The 24,100-nt window shown below is 36.4% G+C and overlaps 1 protein-coding gene across 6 annotated transcripts in view; it reads left to right on the top strand.

The window, feature by feature from the left end:
- ZDBF2 (zinc finger DBF-type containing 2) overlaps nt 1-24,100 on the top strand; it is a 37,148-nt gene continuing 13,048 nt past the window's right edge. The window contains exons 1-9 of one of the 6 annotated variants that reach the window (XR_003498626.3): nt 1-135; nt 3,324-3,435; nt 4,035-4,086; nt 4,578-4,629; nt 5,138-5,243; nt 6,079-6,206; nt 11,247-13,851; nt 14,122-14,219; nt 16,010-18,623. Coding sequence is in view for 3 of the 6 variants with exons in the window: in XM_027462286.3 (XP_027318087.1) it covers nt 4,035-4,086; nt 4,578-4,629; nt 5,138-5,243; nt 6,079-6,206; nt 11,247-13,984; nt 14,122-14,219; nt 16,010-16,015 (3,180 nt within the window). In the remaining 3 variants the exon portion in view is untranslated. Of the gene's footprint in view, nt 136-3,323; nt 3,436-4,034; nt 4,087-4,577; nt 4,630-5,137; nt 5,244-6,078; nt 6,207-11,246; nt 14,073-14,121; nt 18,624-24,100 lie in introns of those variants that run through there. The other 5 variants (XM_027462286.3, XR_003498625.3, XR_003498624.3 and 2 more) reach the window with 5 other exon arrangements.

A 24,100-nucleotide genomic window follows, 5' to 3' on the forward strand; every position in this document is an offset into this window, starting at 1 on the left:
GCGAGCGGGCGGAGCGAGGCGCTGAGGGGACGGCGCTGAGGGGAAGGCACCGCCCGCCGCCCCGGAGCAGGAAGCGGGGGATGGCGGCCCCTGACCCCGGCGCGGCACGGAAGAGCTTGCGGGGAAGGGACGGAGGTGAGGCGGTGCCGGGGGGCGAGCCGGGCGGCGGGCGGGCAGGGGAGGGGCCGTTGGGGCCAGCCCGGGCGGGCGTTAACGGGCGTTAACGGGCGTTAACGGGCGGCGGTTGCGGCGCCCCCTCAGCCCCCCGCGCGGGGCGGGCGGAGCGCTGCGAAGGCGGCGGGGCCCGGCCCGCCTCGGCTCGCTGCCGGCCCCGGCGCTGCCCGCCGGCCCCGGGGGGGGGACGGGGCGCGGAGCCTGAGGCGGCCCCGCAGGGAGCGGCCGCCCCCGGGGCGCTTCCCCCGCGCTGCCTCAGCGAGCTCGGGTAGCGGAGGCGCTGGGGAGGAGCGGTTCGGGCCGGCCCCGCTGCTCCTTCGGAACTTGTCGGCACGAGGCTTGCTCTGAGGCCGCCGATGCGCTGTCCAGATGCGCTGCTGGCTCTTCTTTGTGTACGTTTCGTGCCTTTTGTTGGTGTTCAGATGCAAGGGGCATAAACTAAACTTATGGCTAGAAGGATCTATGAAATCAAATGCTGCTGCGTGGAGCCAGTTGCTCTTACATTCACAGTTTACATTTTTTTACCAGTGTTAAAGTGTTTAAATGAAAAATTATACAAATTATTTTTTAATCCATCAGTTTAAGATATTTACATTCGGAATACTCTTAGCAAAGCCTGCAAATCTGAAAAATCCTTTGTGCATTTATAGATGTAGTGTCTGCTTTGATAAAGTAAGGATTGCAGTCAGGCTTGCCAGATTTTATTAGTATAAATAAGGCATCTACATAGGATGCGTCCTGTACGTTACTAGGCCATGATTTGAGCTTGCCCTCAGATGCCAGGTAGGATCTGTGTCCCTTCAGATTTTCAGCTTGTTCTGCTCATCAGGGTTCTCACAAAACACAGAGATGAGGAGAATGTTTTTTTGTCTCTTGTCAGCTTTGCAGAGAAATATGTCTGACAGACTTTCCTCAGATGTTCACCTCTCCTTTACTTAGTGGTAGCACAGGCTTTCACAAGTTTCCCCTAGCATGACCCCCTCCACAGTGAGAAAATCTGGTCCATCCAATCTCCTTGAACTGCAGAAAGTTGCCAAGGAGATGCAGACTGGAATAACTCAGCTATTTTAGTAGTCCTGCACAGTCTGGAGTTACTGCACTTTAAATGTGAGTTTGCATGACTCGACTTAGGGGTTGTTGCTTGCAGATGAATAATCTCTCAGTAGAGCACCACCACCACGTAAATTATTCCTTGAAATAAGAAAGTAATGAACCACTGTAGTAGTTTTTCTCCAACATACAGTAGTTGCCGCTTTCTGGCATCTTCTGAGATGAAATCAAGCGTTTTTATGTTGAGGTGTTGTAATCCAGTTTTGGGGCAGTGGATAAATGTTTGCGGTGCCCTCTGCTGACTGAAACGAGCGAGCACTTCCCTGTTTCTCATCGGTTGGAGTGAGTGGGATAGCCTCCTCTGTGGCCACTGCACTCTTGCTACATTACATAGTTGCAGCTATATCTTAAGAGTATGTGTATAGTAAAACCTTAGATTTGCAGTCAATTGACTTATTTACAAACAGAAAGAACAAGTTATTTTCCATAGTGCATTATTCACAAAAGATAGTGTTGTGGGCTTTTTCTTCACATCTTTCTGGGTCCCAGCTGTGCATAGGGCACTGAACAGGGTGCCTTAGACCTGTTGATATGTCAAGAAAGCCTTTCTCGGTTGACAGATGAGCTTGTTTTGCCTGCTTGCAGGATCAGATTGATTATCAGTAAGTAGTTTTTCATGGGTCAGGTTTTCAAGGCCACGGGATTTTTTTATATTCTCCTCAACTCTTGGATATTGCTTGCTTCCAAGTGTTTTCCTGTCGTGATTTTCATATTGTTCTTGGAGCTGTGGGCACTACATGTTCTTGCTGTCTGACAGTGATATGCATCAACTTTACTGAAAGCCCTGATGCTCTTGTCAATTTATTACTTTCAGGTACAAAATGGCAAAGCTAAAGTGTTCCATCTTCTTGTGTATAGTTAATGTATGTACCCTGTGCTGGAGTAATTGCCTTTTATTAAAAACAAACAAAACCAGAAAAACAAATGCAAATCAATGTCAAAGATCAAAAGCACAATAACAGTTGTACATATAGTCGTATTTGACTCCTGCTCTGAACTCTGATGTGGAAGAGACAATTTCCTGACCACATGCAAGAACACAGGCTTCTTGTTGCTCTTAATTAAGGATCCTAATGTTGGTGGTGTAAATGTTCCTTATATGCAAACTTGGTGGTGGCAATAATGTAGTCAGAGCAAGGTTTCTAAGAACAATTATTATTTTTTTTTAATTACATTAATTAGTACAATATACTACAGGAATAGTATGGGGGGGTGTCTTGGAATTGACATTTTAAGGTATTCCTTTTTAACCATAACTGCTCTAGCAGCCCTCCTATTTTACATGTATAATGTACAGTGTGTAGTGAGGAAAGAGCCAAACAATTAAAAACAACAAAAACATAGTTGTAAAAAGTAAAAGTCACTGATTTGAAGCTCTAGGTTTGTCATTTCACAATCACATAAATGGTAAGCCAAGAGCAGGTCTAGGAATTACTAAGTCCTGAGTTTTAAGACAGGATGTGGTACTTTCACTGTGATGCTAGTAACAGGGATTGTGGAAATTACTGTGGCCTTTCCCAGTCTGTAACATGGAAATTATGATACTTCACTGAGTATGTAATAATTAATTCATAAAATGCTTTGAATGTCTAGGATACTGTAAGAGTTCAAGTTAGTGTTTTGCTGCAATATCTAATGGATTTACATAACCTAAATGAAAGAAAACTTTTTTCTGAGTAGGTTCATGAAAGATGCTCAAAATATGTTTGTTTCAATTTGGTTAATATTGATGAATTTATTTTCTGTTACTGTAGAAACATACTTAATTTCATGAACAATAGCATCAACAAAATTTAATATGTAGGGTCTATGAGGAGAAAAGAAGGAACAGAGTTATTCCAGAAGGAACAGTTAATGTTTAGGGAGGAAATGCTGTCAGAACTACTTCCATAATAAAAAAAGAAAGATATACTGCAGACTTCAGAAAGATGTTCATTAATTTTGCTGTTTGCAAAGTGGTACAGAAAAATTTACATGTCCAAGGGCATGGAAAACATACCTTACTAACTCTATTTTAAAAGTCTCTTTATTGTTGACAGATGGGATGAGAAGAGATAAGTGTCCTGCACTGCAAATGGCCTCCCGTTTGGCATTTACTGGGTGCTAGCCCAGAATCATCTTTGGTGGAGGAAGAAGGTTGATGACACTAAGGTTTGTTCAAGAAGGCTGACTTTTTTTATTTTTTTATTTATTCTGTAACGTAAAAGGACTGTGTGAATCTTGGAAGCTTTTTGTGTTTGGGAACCCTGACGTATGTTGCTGCAGTCAGGTTTTAATTAAAAATTGTGGGGCTCAATGTTGGTTTGCAGGTATTCTGAACAGTAAGGATTACTTTTCCGGCCTTGATGATTATTTTGTTTGGTCTAGATCTTGTATGTTTTTTATTAGTATACCTCTTCCATCTTTAATGTAAGGACAATAAATTAAGCAATTAAATGAATTTAATAATAATACTGCTTAATAACCTAACACAGTCTAAGCCGTATTCATAAATATAGTATTTGATTTAATTAATTAGATCATAAATTGTCCCATTCTCCTGTCAAAGCTAGCATGAATACTTAAATATAGTGTTTGGGTAACCTAGTAAAGCAGAAATTGTTTTTTACAGTGTAGATTAAACTAAGTCAAGGTCTATAGTTGAAACAATATAGTGCATATGAATAGCTTGGAGCTTGGACTGAAGGATGAGCTTGAGGATGGGTGTGGTTTTTTTTTTTTTTATTCTCAGTTTCATTTTTGATTTACAGATGTTTGACAGAATCAAACGATCTGATGAAGCTTCTGCTTCTTCAGCACAAGGTGAGGAGATTAAAGTACATATTTTTTGTTGCAGTTATTTATTAACATAATAATAGTAGACGCATTAGTTTACCTGAAATTCAGTTGTGTAATTCAGTTTTCAAAATTTCAATATGGAGCTTAGATGGAAAAAGTGACTTCTAAATTATCTACAGGTTTCCATGCAGACAGAATTTTCGTGTCTTTTAATAAGCTGTTTAAGACACTGTGCATTTTGTTTCAGTGCTCGTGGATATATGAGTCTATCAGTACACATTGCCTAATCTTGATCCCAGACATATCAAAAATATACCCATTTACCTCAGCCATGAAGGCATAAAGTTTATTTTATGAACCTCACAGAGCATCCGTGAGGATGAAAGGGTCTCTCTAAATGTTTTTTTTGAATTTCTAAACTTCTTAACTTCCTTTAAAATGATAGTTTTGACAAGTAAAAATTAAAGGAGTTAACCGACTTCCTCCTCTTTGTTTTCCTGTGTTTTTTACTACAGGAATGGAAAGACAGGGTGTTGAAGGTTCGCTACAACAGGACAGCAATAGCAGGTGAGTTAGGTGATAATCTAACTGGCATCCAGTTTACTGCTAGCACAAAGTAAAACAGGAATTACCCATTTTTCAATCTTAACTGTCATCTTGTGTAATGGATGACAGTGATGTGATAGAGATCAAATATATCATGGAGGTCTTTTGTCTTGTATCCACACTTCTTAAAACTAGGGGTAAGGGGCACTGTGACTTTTTCTGGAGAGACAATTCTCTTCAGACTACAGTCAACTCAAATTAGAATTTGTGTTAGCTGTGCCTTCAGCCGGTTATCCTTTGTTCTGCATTTAAGAAGAAGTTTTCTTTAGTTAAATTTGCTTGGGAATAGCCTAAAATACGTATTCTTATTTGGTATTATAATTCTGAAACAGAAATGTTTATCTTGCAAGTTTGTTGCAGCTCTGTAGTAAGATAGATATTCAGGATTTCTATGTTAAGAACTTGAATTAACAAACCAATGTTGTTTTTTGTACTGAAATGTCTTGGTAATATTACCTGCTTCTTTCAGTTTGCATACAAGAGGGCAAGAACATCCTCGGCCTGGAGTATCCACCATGCAGAATAGGCAAGGATACTGCAACTGCTGCCATGTACACTACAGTAATCTGGAACAGGTAAGAAGCCTGCAGCATAACACAGCAGCAGATAGCAAGAAGTACAGATAGGCTTTATCAGCTTACAAAATGTCATTCTCTACACTGAACAACCAACACTGAACAATGGAAAATTAGCAATTTGTGAATTGTACTGAGTGTGCACAGAGAAGAGGAATCACTTTTACCTGTTAAAGAGAAGCTGGTGGAACGGCATGCTTGCTGCAGTTTGCTTTTCTGAAGTGTCACCCTGCTGTGCATTACACTCATTAGGTTTATTTCAGTGGCTTTAATTTTAAGATTTGTATAGACTGTGTCAAGTATTAGGGCTAGTATGTTGGATATAAAAGCTGAAGACGTTTGATCAACTACTTCTCTGTGTTTAACTCTGTTGGTCTCTTATCTTTTAGACTTTTCTAACTAGAGAGTAGGAGCCTATTTAATCTTCTATTCTATGAAAAGTCTCCACAGTTTGAGTGAATTATGGGATATTTGCTCATATGAAGTCCAAAAATATTTTTAGTCATTGTTTATAGATATGTTTAGAGTATTTGTACGAATCACAAGAGATTTGTGAGCATCTCTCAGATCTGCTGATTTAGATTCCATTTCAGAAGGGGTTTAAGCACATTTTAGTATATTATTTGTGACTCCCTAAGCATTCTTATGGCCTTGATGCAATGAGAATTTTAGTAGAAAAGATTGAAGATTTTCCTTTCTACTTAAACATTTTCATTGTAAGGAGAAACGTTTAACCTGGGAAATAACTTTTCTGAACATAGGAAGTAACTTTTCTGAATAGGTCAGTGTGTCAACAATGATATTAAACTAGCAATATGTTTTGTCTTTCCATCAGCATATTTTCAGCTCCCAGCACAGACATTTTACCACTTACCGCAGGAATCGTATGGGTACCAGTAGCTTGATGGAGCGTTTCCTGCAAGATGTTTTGCAGCATCATCCCCACCGATACCATGACAGCAGGTATAATACAGTTCATTTGTTTTTAAATGTATCCTAGTAGAATGCATGTATTGTGAATTCTTATTTCTGTTCCATTTCTGAACAGTAAGTTTTGCCCATTTGAGGTGAAATTTCCAAATTGCTTTCAATATGAAAAAGAGTGTATTTATGTAATTGTTGTCCAGTGTATTCCTTTTGTGTTCTCTTTGCACTTCTAAACTTCATTACACTGCTTAAGGATTTGATATAACACCATTGATACCAATTAAATATGAAGACCTGATGAAAAGAAGGAATATACTGGTCAGCTAGAATATATACACTGTGGGCTTAATTTATATATTTCACAGTACATTTTATGGTATGTATCGAGTTCATAATTTTGGCTTGCTGAATGTGGTGCTTGTCAGGTGAATACTTATGCTTATTTATCCATTATTATTGGAGTTTGTTATCCTTAGAGTTACTACGTGCATGAATTAAGTTAATTGGCCAGTTCATCATTGCTCAGATTTGAAGTGTTCTCTTTATCACGTGCACGTTTAAGAGTGATAAGAGGGCGTATAAACTTTTTTTCTGTAGAAGGGCCAGCTGAAAGATCTGTTAAGTCTCATTCCTTGTTATGTTCTGACAGGCAGTCAAAAATCCCAATCTGAACCCAGTATATTGTATTTTGATAAATAACTTTTTTTTTTTTGCTACTTTCTCTATATCTCTCATTATTGGAAAATGCAGTATATACTTTAAGGCAACACCCAAATTAAAAAGGTAGATATCTCTTGAGGTGTTGCTAATACAAGGTTATTTCATTTGGTGAATAAAATCTGCTAATCAGTAAAAAAACAAGCTATCCGTTTTCCTCTAAGTTGCTGGTAGAATGAATAGAATAAGCAAAATAATGTACAAGGCCTGGATAAAATAGGTTGACAAGTGGGGGAGGAATAATTCCAAATCTATACAGAGTTTGGAGGAAGAAAACCAAAGATGGAAGAGAGCGTGAATAGACTTTTGTTGTGATTCTGCTCTGAAAAAGACTGAGTCAGAAAGTGATTTAAGTAGCATCTGGGGTAAGGATAGGATTCTCTTCTTTCTTACATAAAATCTCTTGCATTGATGCATAGTTTCACAAAGTAAATGCTTATACAAACCATGCAGAAGCTGAATTCACACAAGGGATCTTAAGACTGTAATTTTAAAAGGATTATAAAAATATTTGTAAGCCTTGATTTATTTTGCAGAACCAACCAGTGTCACTAGTAGTGATGTGGCAGAAGGAAAAAAATTCATCTGAGCTTTGCCTTTTGCTGAATTTCAGAGGATATTGGTGTTCTGCCTTTCCTCATGGTCCAAAAAAAAAATGAAAAAAAAGGGGATGAGGGGGGGAGGAAAAACTATCTCTTCCTCCAAATTCTTGATGTGATTGTTTTTTCGATAAAGAACTAATATTGAAATATTGAGCATTTAAGAGAGTAAATCTATTTGATTTTTGGTGTATTTTGTCATAAAACTGCCAAAAGTACCTAACTTCAGAACTGAAGTTTTATTTCATCCCCCAGAAACATTTGTTTGTAAATAGTTTCTGAAAATCACGTGTTCTGGTAAGTGAGCGAGGAGCCTGGGAATTTGTTAGCTTATCCATATCAAAATCCACTTAGTGCTATATACAGTTTTCTAGCAGCATCCAGATGCTGAGTGTTTCAGACAAAGATAGAAGAACTCTGAGAAAGTTAAAAGATTAAAGGAGAAGACAAAACCAGTACAAATAGATTTAATTCTGATCTATAAGATTTTGAAGTTGACAAAGATTCTTTACCTCAGTGCTTAGGTGTGTGCACCAGTAGGGCACAGCAGTTCAGCTGACAGGCATAATTTGATTATCTGATGCATTTCATTACCTTGCATTCAAATGATGATAATCCTCTTTTTTAATTTCTAAGAGGTTTCTTCTTGTGCTTAGTCAGTCCTAATATCTCTTATCTGTACTCTTATGAATTTATCACCCCCCTCCTTTTTCTTTTTAAAAAAGAATTCCACTGTATTCTATATCACACTTCCTCAGCCAGTGGTGTATAATCACGTTTTTGGAGTTACAGAAGGAATATTAGATATTGTGTCATAACTTGTATTCATTCCTTTTAAAGTAACACTGCGTCTTGAGCAGGGAGGAGTTGTGTACTGCTGTTGGTAAATTGTTGTGGCTTGTTAGGCTCATGCAAAGTGTGTTGTAAGTTGTATCCCTTGTTGTTTATCAAAATTGAACTCAACCTCTGCATTGCATTCCTTTATTTGTTCACAGGATCCATACAGCATTTTTTTGTCATCTGCAGATTTTAATACTTTACAAAAATTTTGAAAGGGCAAGTGAGTCATAAAACTTAGCCTGAACAAGAGGGTATTCTGCTTCTGATCTTTTTGTCATCATGAAGATTGTTTAATCTATTTTATACTAGCAATCAGTTTGTTTTTTGATTGCTTTTTTTCCTCCACCAATAATTTTTTAGTTTTTGAATAGACTCCAAAGGACCTTAATGAAAGACTCTTGTATATCTAAATAGTCCATCTTTTCTTCTTTACCCACTCCTTTATCACTGCCTAATACATCTAGTGTTTGAACTTGGGAAAAATCTTAAATGAACTTTATCAATGGAGCCGTAGGTAGTGAGTCTGTAATAACTTCTTTTCTTTGGGTGTGTTAATGCAAATATTGACAGCCAATACTTGATATGTACATCACTCAACTGAGTGAAGAATAATATACCAATTGCCAAAGTAAAATACTCTTCAAATTACCTTGTTATAAATAGCATCCAGTGCTTCATCACTTTTTTATATAGCCAGTGTGTGTTGTTGTTTTTTTTTTATGAGTTGAATTGATAGGAGGGAACTTTGATCAATAAGATGTTCATGTGAATGCTGTTGTTTCCTTGGAAGGCTTTTTATGTTTGATGAATGTTGCTTCAGTCCCTGCACTGTGAAATACCATAGGTCTTGGTCTTCTAATAACTTCAATTTCAATACTATTTTGCATTAAAATGTTTTGTTTATGGCTGTTAGTGACTCTGTAGTTCTCCTCACATGACTTAATAGAGATTTCAGCACTCTATGAAGGAGTCTCAGAGCTGTTAGTAATTATTTTTGAGAGGCCACAGAGACTGTGTGGGATGTTTCAGAAGGACTGGGGAAAAAAAACGTAAAGATTGTCAATTTTAAGTAAGGGCAGAGAGGACCTACTTGTAGACTTCTTTGCTTAAATTATGGTATTTCCCCGGCAGTTGAAAAGATGAACTCTTCATAAAAATCCAGAAGACAGTGAATTGATGAGTAATGGTTACTGCTGATTTAGTCAAGGAAAATCACATCAGGTCATCTTTAACAGGGTAACAGACCTTGTGAATAGAAGAGAATCATCCATTTCGGCACCATCTGTCCTGTTGCATCTATCATGCCATCTATCAAAACCCCAGATTTTGGCATGTTCTTGTATGAGACTTACAAGCAAGCTAAGGAAAATGTGATTGGAGATTAAACAGTGGTTAAATGAGTAACTGGCTGGAAAAAATAATTTATTTCTGGCTTGGGGGTAGAGTGGGAGAGAGACCGTGAAAGATCCAACAAATCTCATGTTGGATCATGAATGAGTCCTATCCTGAGCCTTGAAATATGTGGTTTTGAGTGTGATTTACTGGTGCATTTTTTTCAGTTTGTTTTGCTTTGCTTTTTGTTTCTGTTTTGGTGATAATCCTATGAAGTGTGTTTTTTATTGCACTAAGTTTTGTCATCTCTATAGAGGCCAAGTCAACTTTATTTCTTTTTAAAGTAGCCAAACCTCTTTTTTTTTAATTTTCAATCATAAAACAGTAATTCTAATGTGAGAATTCTTTTTCTTCTATTTTTCACAATAAAAGACTAAGCTATATATAGCTATAGCTATATTCAGAAAAATTCTGTGATTGTTTTTCAGTATGAAGTAGCCAGTTGGAAATACTTGCTATAGGCTTACTTGGTATCAGCAGGCTTAATTAATAACTTTAGTAAAATCAGACACATTAATGTCTGAGTCCTTCAAGGAGTTCAACATGTTGACTACTGAATGCTTATAACCAAGGAAATTACTATACAATAGAATTTATTCACAGTACGTCCTTAGCAGATGAATGTACCACAAAAGATGCATGGCATGCATTAAAGCACACATCTCTTTTGACTCTTAAAAGGCCTGGTCAAAACTTTCAGGGGAAGCATCGTATTCTCCCTTTAGCTATATTTGCTACATTTTAAAACTATTTTCTTATTTTATTTTCGGCTGTTCCAATATTTGTAACCTTGTGGGTTCCTGTGGTATATAAGAAATGGTCCATGTTTGTCTGTCTGTTCTGTTAATTCTGCAAGAAATAGGCATTTTATTCGAGGCAGTCCTAAAAACAGAGTGGCCAGTCCTAGGATATATAAAAGTGCGCTCTTGTCACAGTGAGCCTGAACAATCATAACTTGGCTTCTTATAGAAGTGAGTTAGAGCTGTGGTATGTCTGTGAGAAGCAATAAGCATGAAACTCCTTGGTGGGAATGTGTACAGAGTTCCTATCAGACAAACGTGTTTTGCAGGGAAAGAGGCGTTTATAGTCAATAGTATTTTTAATTCTGTGCCTTATTATAAAGTTCCATTTCTTTACAAAAGCTCATTATTTAATTAATTATAGTTTTACCAAGGAAAGAACATCCTTCTAAGCTCACAGCTTTGAACAAATGAAAACTCTTCAGTTTTCTTGCTTTATTCTATTTTATAAAATTATTATAACGTAAGTTTGGCAATTCTTAATGGATAGTTGCATGGAGAAGGTAACCAACCAATGCCCGGGTTGTCTTTTGCTTTGTGGAACATTTCTTGTTTCACTTTCTAATGGAATTTCTGTGTTAAAATAGTAGAGCTGGAATCCTGTGTTTGTTCATTAGGTGTGATGCACTCTAGGTAATTACTTTTTAAAAGCTATTGTTAAAAAAAAAAAAATCTTAAACATATTTACAGTGTTTATATAGTTGGGTTTTTTTATTTATTTCTTTTAGGCCAACCTATGATGACATGCCACTCCAAATCACTTCAGCATCTGCTAGGATTGCTTGCCTGTCTTCAGAAGAGACGGAGAAAAAGAATAGAGGCACACAGGAGATTTCCAGCAAAGACCAGGAGTCCAGTGATGACATGTGCTCTTCTGCTCCATGTCCCTCTCATGAGGGCCCAAAGGAAACTTCTGTAACACAAACACTTACTCAGAAATTAAAAACTGAGAAGGAATGTGTTGTAGAAATATCCCAGCAGTCTATTGGCATTTGTAGCAATGAGAAACGGGATGTCCTGAAAGATGCTCAAACTGCAAATCGTAGCCATGAAGACCAGTTTACAGCTGTGAGCCCCATACCTCACCATTTGTCTGTCACTCCTTTAATACCTAGTTCTTCTGTTAATCCTAAAATAGAAAAAAATGCTAAGAATTTGTCATCATCAAATACGATTCCACATAGTGGATGTGATGAAACAGGAACAGAGATAGGCGATAGGGATGTGTTATTGAAACCATGCTTGAATCCTGCTCTGGCGCTGGCTCACCCCAAATACCCTTCAGTTTCACAACAGAATCCTGTATATAGGCACAGGGATTCTTTACTTATTACCTCAGGTCAATCTCTTTTAAAACAAGATGGTTTACAAACTCAGGATGAAACTTCGGTGTCTGATTTCCATCTCAGGGATACTGTGGGTATTAACAGCTCCCTAGATCTTGGGACTTCCCCACAACTAGCAGGATGCAAAAATGTGAAGACAAACGTGGGTGATGAAAGTTCAGTGGATGAAACTATTGAAAATGTTATTCTGAAGTACTGCCATGGAACCACATATGAAGAACTTCATTTCAAAGAGGAGAACAATCTCTGTTTAACTGTTTCATCCCTTCTGGATCGTACTCATTTAGAGGGCTCTGAAATGAGTTTTGACTGTGATGCACCTATTCAATCAGGAACAGACTTACCCAAGGCAGCTGTAAAAGACATAGAGTTGCTAAAAGAGGTCCAAATAAGTTTGCAAGATAAAGATTATGGAACACAGCTCTCTTCTGTTTTAAAAGGTGAATCATTGCAGCAAATAGAAAAAGTGAAGCGGGATGTAGTAGCTCATACTGAAGAACCAGTTCTTCCAGCTCTGCCTCATGTGCCTCCTTCTTTTGTGGGAAAGACTTGGTCTCAAATAATGTATGAAGATGATATAAAAATTGAAGAACTTGTGCGTGATTTCAGGGAAGGTCGTTTTCGCTGCTACTTTGACAGCGAATCCACAGCCAACTTTACGGGGAGGAGAATGAAGAGAAAAAAGCAGAAAGACGAGAAAAAGGATGATGCTGCTGAGGGTAACAGAGTAGAAAGTACATCAGTTAAAGCACTGCCAGAATTTAATGATGCTTTAAGTGGTGGCTCTGATTTTGATAACCAATCTGTAGCTTCAGATATGCTATGCAACCAACAAATTCTTAAAATGCCTAGGAAAAGGACATGGCGCCTAGCTTCAAGATGCCAGGTGGTTAAAGTTAGCCATGGCACACAAACAAGTCTATTGGATTACCCTGTAACAAAAAGAAAAATGGCTAGAAAGGAGTCTGATCAAGCTGATCAGAAAGAAAGCACCATGTGGTCAGAAGGTGAAAAGACTCCAAACATGAAAACTAGACTATGTGCCCTTAAACTTCCCGAGTCCTATAGCAAGATTATGAGCCCTGTGCAACCCAAGACAACAGTGTATGTACTTTCATGTCCAGAGATAAAGCAGTGTAAAGGTAAACCTGTAGACATTCCTAAAACGAGGAAAAATCGTAACTCCACAGATAGCAAGGACTCTATAAGGTATAAATACAAACAGTGTTCTTTGAAGTATTATGACCCACTGACAAATAGAGTTCTGAAAATGCCTCCCAAGAGTTCTGTTGGAGAAAAGGTCAAAAAGCCCACCCATGTTAGACAGCTTTTCAGAAGTCTCAGCTTTGATGCAAACATGAGGAAACTAGCCGATGCACAGAGAGAAGGCACACAATCGAAGTCCTGCAATTGGTCAGACCTCTATAGCTCATCCTCAGCAACTCTTCTGGCAGACCCAGGTAAAGGGAACGATACAGCATCAAGTCAAAAAGCAGATGGATCTTCCGTGATTTCTGTAGAAAGAACAGATTGTCTTGTATCTGGTCACTCTGAGAACTCTCTGAAACACCTGTCCATTTCACCTTTGAACTCTCACCCGTCTGTGATAGAAGGAGACTGTAGATTAACTCCTTTGAACAGCAGAGTTACCAAAACTCCTCTGACCTCCATCAGGAGTGAGCGATTAGAGAGGGAGAATCCAAAAGCAATGTGGAAGAGAAAAGAAGGCACTAGTATAGAACCACTTTTTTCCAAAAAAGCTGCAGGAGCTATGTCTGTCAGATGCACTGTTGGGAGGAGGGGAAGCAGAGTAAGCACAGGCAAACAAACTTCCAGAACTATAAAACAGCAAAAAGAGGGACTGAGAAGGAAACTTTCTCCTTGTGCCCAGAAATCTTCTGCTTTTTCCATACACAGGCGCCAGACAGGGAAAACTACAGTGGGAAAGCACCTTAAGAAAGAAAAGCCTGATGCTAAAAAAATAAAGGTGAGGAGGAAACCAAAAAGGACTTTTCTGAACTCAACAGTCGTCACAGGGATTCCTGAAAAGGGGCAGAAAGTCTCGCCAGGATCTTTTCCTAAAAAGCCAGAGAGCTTCTTCCAAAGTCAGAAGCTGGGAAGTAAGTGGAGATTGGGGTCACCCTAGCACTGTGAACCAACCCTCAAGAACTGCTGTACCGTTACTTCGAAACTGTCTCATTCTACCAGGTGAGAGCTAGCCACCAAAACATCTTTTTTTTTTTTTTTTTCTTTATAGCCAGCACCTGGAAAAGAAGGGAACAAAAGGAGGTCATAGACAAAGCAGCTGAAGTGTTAGAGCTGCAGAAAGTGCAAAGCCAGTCTAATGTGAAACAGGTACAACTTTAAACTGAGTTCTTGTTCCTGATATATGGGACATTATATATGGGGCATATATTGCACTGTTCTACTGTGTAAAGCTGCAGAAGTTGTGCATTTGAGTTAAAAGCACTTAACCCTATTTGCTAGACTTCACTTGTGCATCAAAACAAATGAGCTTGAATAGTATCATATTGTTTTTATGGTATTATCAGTGCGTCATAGTGCACTACAATAGGGTAAATTAGAAGCTGTACTATTGTGCCTATTCTCATTTTTTTCCACATAATTTTAAAGTGCAAAACATAACTCATGCTAAAAATTAATTTAAGGTATCTTAATCTGGGGTGAATTCTGTGTATGTATTTTGTGTTTGTATATATGCACATCTTGTTCAACACGTATGGTATATACTTGCCTATGGAGTGGTATTGAAATTAATACAGTATGATACAATTCAGATCAATTCAGTGTTTTCTTGAAACAAAATACAATTATACATGTTTTTATACCAACTTTTTCTTGAAACCATGTCCAAATCAGTTATTTTGGGCAACAAGTCACTGTGGGCTGTTACCAAGCAATAATGGACCATGCTGGTAAGGAAATATGTCTCCCTTGAGTACTGTTCCAATGGTGGTGGCTATACTGAAACCTCAAATTCCAAAAGAAAATACAGTTGTAGGGTTACTTTATTCTGCTTTTTGTTTTAAATAGCTTACTACTAAAGTTTATAGGTTAAATTTACATTCCTTAGTGAGGGGATGGAAAAGTTAGAGACAAGTAGCAGTGAGTTGTTCTAACCTTAAATTTGACATCCAGTGGTTGTTTTTTTTGATTTTAATTGGGCATACTGTTGGTTTAGTTTTTGTGTGCTGTAGTTGAAACTACTTTTAAATATTCAGTAAAACCTAAAGCGACATCCATCTAAATATATTAAAAATAAAATATCTGTTTCATAACAGATATTTAAATAAGCTGAATTTAACAAATAAATAAATTGTATTCAATTAGTGATTTTTGTTAGGCCATTGATCTATGATTTTGTCTACGGCAAAAAAAAAAAGTAGTGTTCTGTGGCTTCGGGTTATATTTGTTTCTGGCTTTTGTTTTGTTTTCTTTGGGAAGGCTTTTTTTTTATTTTTTTGCTTTTGTTTTAGTTGTTATGATGACAGCTTATTTAATTAATGTGTGTTTAGGAGAAAAACCCTAGTTTTTAAGATGTTTCTATACTTTAAAATCAAAATTAATTGTTCACTTGTATTAAATTAAGCAGAGAGTTAAACTTCGTCACAGTCAGGGCTCTGGTTTGCAAATCTGCAATTTGGTATATTATATAATCTGTTGTACAAGTATACAAATTGACAAATAACTTTACAATAAATCTTATATGCTAAAAGAAAGCATATATAAAAGACCAAGACCCTGCTCTCTCTGCCATTACACACTATGTGTGTGCTTTGTGTGTGCTTTCTCCCTCCCCTCCCCCCCCCCCAAAAAAAAAAAAATCAAAACACATTCTTGATTCGCTTTCTGAAGTGCCAAGGGTCACTAGTTTGTATTGAGATAAAGCTGTGCTATGAAATGTTGCATTTTGAAATACAGCATCTGAATGAAATGTAAAAGCTGTCATCATAAGCCACTCATTGTTTAAAAAAAAAATACATAAAAAAAAAAAGAAAAAAATCCAACTATATAAATGTGCATATTTCCCAGGACAAGTCAACGATGTGCATGTACTTAAACCAGCTGGAAACTAAATTGGAAGTCAAATATCATCTGACGCTTCTTTTTTTTTTTTCTTTTAGTTTTGAAATAAAGTCTGTTTCTATGGATGAGTTTTCCTATGGTTGTCAGTTGACAAGAATCTTATGACTGGATTACAAGTCACTGGAAAAAAAAAAAAAGGGGTTATGAGTTCTTATAGCTCTAAACTAATTGTGCCTGTATAATTTAATATTTTGTCTAATATAAAACTGATTTTTTAAAGCAAAATTTTAATGGAATGGTTTTTATAGAAAGCCTAATTTTTAGATTAAAGGTTTAAAGCAAAAAAAAAAAAAAAAGATTTTTAAGATAAAGTTTGTTTTAAAGCAAAGCTTTAAATTAACTCTTAAGTCCCATTCTGACATATTTTTATGATACAAGAATGTTTGCCTATCTAATTTCTTCAATCTAATTTTTCACAATATTGTAAATATGAAAAGTATAGATTGTTCTGTTTGAGTAAGGTTTAATGCACATTCTACTTTGATTGCTAGTGTGTATTTGTTTACACTCAAAAATACTGTTTTCCATACTCATTTATTGCAAACTTGTTTCTCCAGCACAGAAATTTCCTTGAAACATTGAGAGTAATAAAGTATATTGTGGACTATACAATGACTAACTTTTTTAGCATCTTTTTTTGGGCGGCGGGGTACATAATAGACCCCTTTATCTAGGTGTTGAGCTGTTTATTTTTTTTTTTAACAGAAAAATGTTATTTAATTAAAAGTGTAAGTAGCTATGTATTTACCTTTAAAAAAAAATAAATAAAGATGAACTCTAACAACGTTTATTATAGAAGACTTGAGGTCCAAGTCTGGAAACAATTCTGTGGTTGACAATGTAAAAGTGAGATTTAATGTATGCTCAGATTTTATTCTATGCATCTCTTATGACTGTTTGAACACCTCTTCTGTGCATGCTCAGTGACTACTAGGAAAGAGGGGAGATTGTGGTATGAGAGAAGCAAATGCAGAATCTGCCTTGGAAGAGGAGTTAATGAAAATATGTGTAAAAAAAAAAAAAAAAAAAGGCAGATATACTCAAAATACCATGTGCATGAAGGACAAATGAGTTTTTGGGGGATCTTGGGGAATTGTTTTACTAATTCCTCATTAATATTATATATTCTGCTGCTGTTACTGAGTAGCACACTGTTCATTGACATCATGGCCAAAACTTCAGAACATGGTTGTAGAGGCTACAGCAATGGAAAAATTGAATGCTGAAATGCTTTCTCATGGAAATTGAAAGGATGGTTTTTTTGTTTTTTTGTTTTCATCATTGGACAAAGGTACTTACCAGTATAGTTTCATGTCTTAATGTGCAAAAGCAAGAAAAGACTTCTTGACTAAAGAGGAACAAAGTCATGCTTTTAGAATCTAACTTGCAGCAGTTAGATGCAGAATAGCTTGCATAGAATAGAAAATAGAATAGAATAGAAAAATGTTACTATTTCTTCTGTGCATGTCATTTTTGACCTTCCATAATTTTGTACTTGTAATTTTAGTACATTTAATAATTTTAAATAAGTCCCTCTCCATAAAGTACTCATTCTATTTTTTAAACCTTATTCTAAGCAGCTTGATCTTTATTTTTAGTATTCTGATCCTTGAGTTTGATCTAAACTCTTACTGTGCTAGGTGCTAAGCAAACAGAATAGTAAGTCCCCCCGGATTTAGATGTCTGATGTTTGCTCCTTAGCAGTTCTTCAGTTTTTTTCTGATTGGATTTTTCATTTTCTAGTTCTTTTTGTGCTTGTAGTATCGAAGCGCTCCTCACTGGGACTCGCATACAATGAGATATTTAGTTGTCTTTATAATGTGATTATGACTTAATCCAAAGATTCATGCTAAATTTGTGTCTGAATGAGAACACATCTTCGTGGTTTTCACATTCTTACAATTGGGAATGTATTTTGAAACGTTTTTGCCTTATGTAGCTTTTTTCTGTAACTTTTTTTTTAATCTGCTTCTTTATCTCTACTGTCTGTGGTCATTTGACATAGTATGTGTTTGTACTAACGTAGTGTCACAGACTTTTCAAGTGATATTGCTGGATGTTCTTTCTTTGTATCCTCAGCTCTCAGACATGCACTTGGATTTTTTTTTTCTTAATGTTATGAAGAGCTACAGGACATGGTATAGTACCTGGAAATAAATTAGTGACAGGTAACAGAAGTGGATGGTGTCCTGATTTGAAGTGTAGAGGAGATGTTCATATTTGTGTTTCAGTGCTTCAGAGTCTTACTTCACTGACTAGTGCTAAAAGGATGTGGGATGACAAATCTTAATTTATTTAGCTGTTTTCCCTTCTATTTCACCTAGGGTAAATCTGCCTCACAATGGATCAATCTGAATTCATACAGAACAGTGTGTCAACTCTTGATGTTTTGGGGATAAGAAAAGTAAAACATACCTCGCTTGCTTAATGCAATTGAAGTTCAGCAATTTTTGTTGTCAGTGACTTACTTGGTGTGATTCACAGTATTCCAGATGATAACTTTCTGAAAACTCCGTACTCACATAAGTCTGAGCATGCCCAGAAGAAAAGGTTTTGTTCCTTGTTTGCTTATATTGTTATACAGTTATGAATTTATTCATTCCTTCAGCAGAGTCAATCTTGTTTTAATAAAATAAAGACCGAATTAATGTATTTGTAGTCTTTTTTTTTTTTTTTTTTTTTTTTAAATTCTGGATGTATTAATTAACTTGAAAATAGTTGTTATATATAACTTGTTGGGGAAAGAACACCACAAAGTGTCATTCAGTAAGCTATGTTTCTGAAGAAAGCTAATCGTAATTTAAACAGCTGTTCACAACTACAATGTGTTGATCCAGTGGCGTCTTCTGTTGACTGCAACGAAGCCAGGATTCATCCCATCCTGTGGTAACTGAAGCAATGACATCCAAGGATAGCACTGAAAAAGCATTGGAGATATTTTAGATGTCTTCAATTGCATTTTGGCAGCAGGAAACCAAGAAAACCAACCAGCTGGCAAGGTGCCCGCAGAACTTCATGAACACTGTTGGGTTTTTGTTGTTTTGTTTTTGAGGGCATGTTTATTAAAGAGGGCAGTTGCTGAAAGTATCATAATATTAAATAGTTTTCTACTTTACAGAGAAGCCAATCGATTCTGCATAATTGTAGACTAAATAAATCCTGATTATGATGATCTTGCAATGCATGCAGAAGAACAGCCTTTGAAACTGTGTAAAAATAGTTTAAATGTTTTCTGGTAAATAGAATACCAGAATTGTACTCTATACAATTTTATCGAACAATAGACTACCTTGCATAGAACACCTTGTTCTTTAAATTTAGTAGACATTTTCTGTCTGTAACAGTGCCTGTTTGAAACAGCATAATCTTTTGCAGGAGAGATGCATGCAAATGTGTCAGCTTGAATGGACGAATGGTTGAAAAGCGTAGACATTGTTTCTTGAGGCTTTAATACATCATAAAATTTCAGGAGATGCTTTGCAATTTTCAATCCATCCTTAATGATTATTATGTATTATATTGTCTGAGTGTAATTATCTACTTAAGCACTGTTGTGCTGTCAAAACGTGCCTCACTAAATGCATAAGATATAATTCTACCTTCTAAACCTGGAGTTACAAATATCATACTGTAACCAAATTTTAAATTGGGTGATTGCATCTTTCCTGGGAGATGTGAGCAATTCATAACTTGCTTATAGAGTGTCAAGTATAGTAGAGGTCTAGTTTAAACTGGAATATTTGAGAGTTATGATGAAACTTTTGGTTTTAGTTGGTTTTGGATTCATTGGAGTCATTAGTGGTTTAATGCATGAAATTATTGTATTTCTGTGTCACTGGAAGTCGTAATGATTGAAGTTCTTGAAGTTCAGAACTGTTTTTGATGAGACACGAATGCAAGTCATTATTATACATTATTATAGCTCATATTATTTGTCAAGCTTTCTCTGTCAGTGTTCCTTCTTTAAGGAATACTGAAACAGTTCTTCACAAATAACTAGCATTTGTAAATAGCTTTTTTGATCTCTTGCATCCTCAAAAATGTATTTTAGTGTATTAAAGCTGGTCAGCTTTTCCTATTTGCTGTGTCATATTGCATTGACATTGGCACTAGTGCAACTGAAAATGTTGATTATAGTCTATTTAGTTATTAATATTGCAGAAACAAGTTGTAGAGTCAAAACAATGAAAATATGTCCTTTCTAGCTCATGCTGAGAGCTGTCTGCTGGTCTGAAGATTATGCTGAGAGAATTAACAGTGAAGGAGATAGGCTTAATCCTCAGAATGAGTGTTGCTTCCCTTGTGGATACAATGCACATGCATGACTTGCCTTTTAATACACTGAAGTGCTAAGAAGACATGTAGAAATGAGGAGTAAGACTTACAGTTGTAGCAGGGATAAAATGAAACAAAACCAATGAATACTCAGTTTTCTGTCTTTGTCTTCCTTATACATTAATCTCCGTTTTGTCTGAACCTTTGCAAACAGTTACAAAAATCCATTTACTTTCTGTGGTGATTTAGTTCAGATTCTATCATTCTTCTGGTATTTTACATTTATTTGCTTAATACATAAATAATAACTCTTTGGTAGTGCTCCTCTTTTTCCTTTCAGCAACTTTTAGAGGGGAAAAAAGGTTATAGCAAAAGTTGTGCACCTATTTCTTTTAGAAGAAACAGTTTAATAAATAAAAGCTAGAAGTTCAAAGGCTGTATGTGGCTACCAGTGGGTTTCTCCAAACACTGGAAGCATCTGTTGTAATTCTGCCCTAATGATGACTAATCAGTAAGTTGTCCAAAAAATGATGGAAATGCTTGGGCTTTTCATTTCTTTTCTTCTTTTCAATAGCATTAGACTCAGTCTGCATACAACAAAAAGTAAGCATGCTGAGTTTTTGGCAACAGATATTTCATGGCCTTGGATTTTTAAATATCTAATGCTTTCGTTTTCCACGCTATTCTAGCAAATCATCATTTTCTGAGTTATTGCCAACATATCATATATATGATGGAATTTGTGGTCAGGATAATGTTGGAGTCAAAGTCAGCATATTTTCACCTACAACAATTAGTTAATGTTCATACAGCACTTTCTGTGGATGTAAAGAACTCTTCAGTGTTCAATATTACCCAGAATTATCTTCAGTAATCTTACTTTAGATGTCAGTGTTTTTTTGGGAAATGCATTGGTAAGCACATGTACTTCTTTTTTTAAGAGCTTAGAAGATAGCACAGTAACAGAATTGTATATTACATGTTTTTTTTACTTCCAAGTTTATAGAGACTTTTACAATGAAAATTAGTGTTCATTTTTTCTGCATGTAAAATATTTTTCTCCCTCATGCTCCTCCCTTTTAAAATAAGAATTCCATCTGCAATGCAGAGTTCTCCATCTTTACTTTCTCTGAGATTAGGGTGTGATGAGTATCATTTGGCTCTAACATGAATATAATAATTATGTAGCTATTGCTCATGCCTTCATACATCTGAATTTTCAAGAAAATTTTAAAAGGGAGCCAAGTATCCACATATGTCTCTGGTTAAAGCATTCTGTTGGCTACCATATCCTTTTCATCTCCTTAGTGCAGCTAATGGGTCAAGTCCTCTGTTTCCCTTTATTTCATTTAACTGTGGAGTGTGCAAAACTTTAATTTACAGATTTTTTTCTGTAATTCATCCACAATTTTTTCTTTATAGACTTTCATTCAGGGAAGGTGGGGGCACAGAAATATTGTGGCCTATGAAACATTTTATTTAACAGAGATTTCGTCATAAATATCTCTCAGTTGTATTCTGGCAAGCCATGTGTTCCCATCATCTCCTCTAAGTTCACAGAGCCATTTGTTGTTGCGTGAGATTTCTGTATTGGGTAGCTTTGCCATGTGTTCAGTAATTTGTTCTAACTAGCTTAGTGTTAATTAGATTTAATGAGTATTTTGCAAATGTAATATTCAGGGTCATATGCTGTGGCTTATTTCTTTGGGGCTTGTTTGGGGTTTGAACTTATTATTATTGTATTTGCTTGCTTATTTCTTTTGTATGGTCTCACTTGCCTGTGTTTGTAAGGAGATAGTATTTTGGCTTCCTATTGCTGATAATTAAATGAAATAGCTTCTTATGAGAATGGGTTGCGGAACAGGATTTAAAATGGGGTTCCTTTGCTGACTTGTGCTGCCATTGCTTTCTCCAAAGCAGATCGGTGGAGTTGTGCAAAAAGGCAGGCTGCTGTAAGGGGGATTTTTATACTTTATCACTTTATCTCCTTTCTTAAACTTCAGCGATGTCTAGCCTGTAAAGCATAGGGATGTGTGTAAAATAAATAAAATATAGAACAGCTAGGCCAGTAATACCAGACAGATTAGTGCATTTTTCTATTGCATTCTACTAAATTTGCTATTAGTAAAAGCTTGATAAATTTCTATTGGAGAGCTGAAATTGCAAATATTTCTAGGTGTGTTCACATTGTTTGTCTTTTCTTATTTAAGTTTACTTTAACATGGGGTTTTGTTTTCATTTTCTTGTTTGTGTACCATGGCATGTCTGTATCATCAGTTCAACCTCCTAGTCTGTTTTCAGTAGCATGGTAGTGCTTTATTTTTTCTTTGTAAATGTATTAATTTCTCTCAAGTTTACAAGGGGAAAGAATTAACATTTGCCAAAAGCTGGCTTGTGGATCTGAGCTCCATTGTCATCAGGCTGTATGACTCTTACTAAATTCTTGAATAACATCTGGAGAAGGCGAAAAGACATCAGCTACCAGAGGAGTATGAGTGATGTGGAAATTTTTTGCAAAGTATTTAAGTTGTGTGGTGTTTTTTTTTTGGCTGGTTGGGTTTTGATTGTTTCTGTGTTTTATTATTTATTATTGTTATTTTATTTTCCGTCAACACTTTTTAAAGAGCTACATTGTGCAATTATCGATGTCTCGACAGTCAAAATGCTCAGGTTATAAATGGATTTGAAAGGACTGAGTGCTGAAATTCAGCACAAGTTTAGACATGGTTAACTTTTTCATGTTTCTAACACTTTGAAGTGAAGAGGACTATCACTTATATCACATTCTCATGTTTGTACTTTCAAGGAAAGCTCACAGTTTTGTTTCTAAATGATGAATTCTGATGTATTTATATACTAAGTGTTGATGTTTTTCTGGGGAAAAGTGTTTTTTTATTATTTTTTTTTTTTTTTTAATTTTTAAGTAAACATTTAAATGTTTGAGGGTGACAGAGCACTGCCCAGAGAGGTTGTAGAGTCTCCTTCTCTGGAGATACTCAAAACCTGCCTGGATGCCATCCTGCACAACGTGTTCTAAGTGATCCTGCTTGGCAGGGGTTTTAGACTAAATGATCTTTAGAGGTTCTTTTCCAACCTCAACTATTCTGTGATTCTGTGAAACTTTATGCAATTGATGTAAGTGAAGGTCACATAGCATCTCAGACTTCAGGAGATGATTTTGTAAGCACTGTGTGGGAGTGTACCTGCTCTTTTTTCAGCTGTTTAGCGTTCTATCACTTGGAACACATGGAATTTTTTCCTCTTGTGATTGCAAAATATATGTCTATTATTCTGAAAATTAATGCTTGAAGAGGCATTAAGTAAAGGGGCAGGAAACATGGTTCTTGATTAGAAATTTTTGGATATAGCATAGAAGCCCTTCATGGTTTTTGCTGTTATCAAGCCTTTATCCATTTGTATTTGAGCATACACTGGGCTTATTAGTCAGTTAGACTGTGTTTCATTTAAAGATGGATCTGAAACAAATTACATTGAAGTAAGAGAGTTTTGGGAAAGTTTGGATGTGGTTCCTAATTTTGCAGTTTGAATATGTTTTGGTTTTTTATATGTATTAAATTGCTTTGGAATTGCTGTGAATGCCCCGTTCAGCAGAGGTTAATATGACATGAATACAGCAAATAAGAGTCCAAATCTAATTAGAGATTACCAGCAGCTTTCTGTCAGTTCTGGGGGACCTGATTCTAAGCTTCAACTGAACTCTGTAAGGCTTTTTATTGTTTTAGAGTCAGAATGCTCCAGTTGTGGCACAATATTCATCCACATGGTTGGTCTGAAATCAACTGTCAGTGCAGAAACCTCCAGTGGCAGAAATGAGCCTATCTGTCCCTAAATAG

This window comes from Anas platyrhynchos, chromosome 7 (genome assembly GCF_047663525.1).
Source record: "Anas platyrhynchos isolate ZD024472 breed Pekin duck chromosome 7, IASCAAS_PekinDuck_T2T, whole genome shotgun sequence".
Taxonomy (NCBI): domain Eukaryota; kingdom Metazoa; phylum Chordata; class Aves; order Anseriformes; family Anatidae; genus Anas; species Anas platyrhynchos.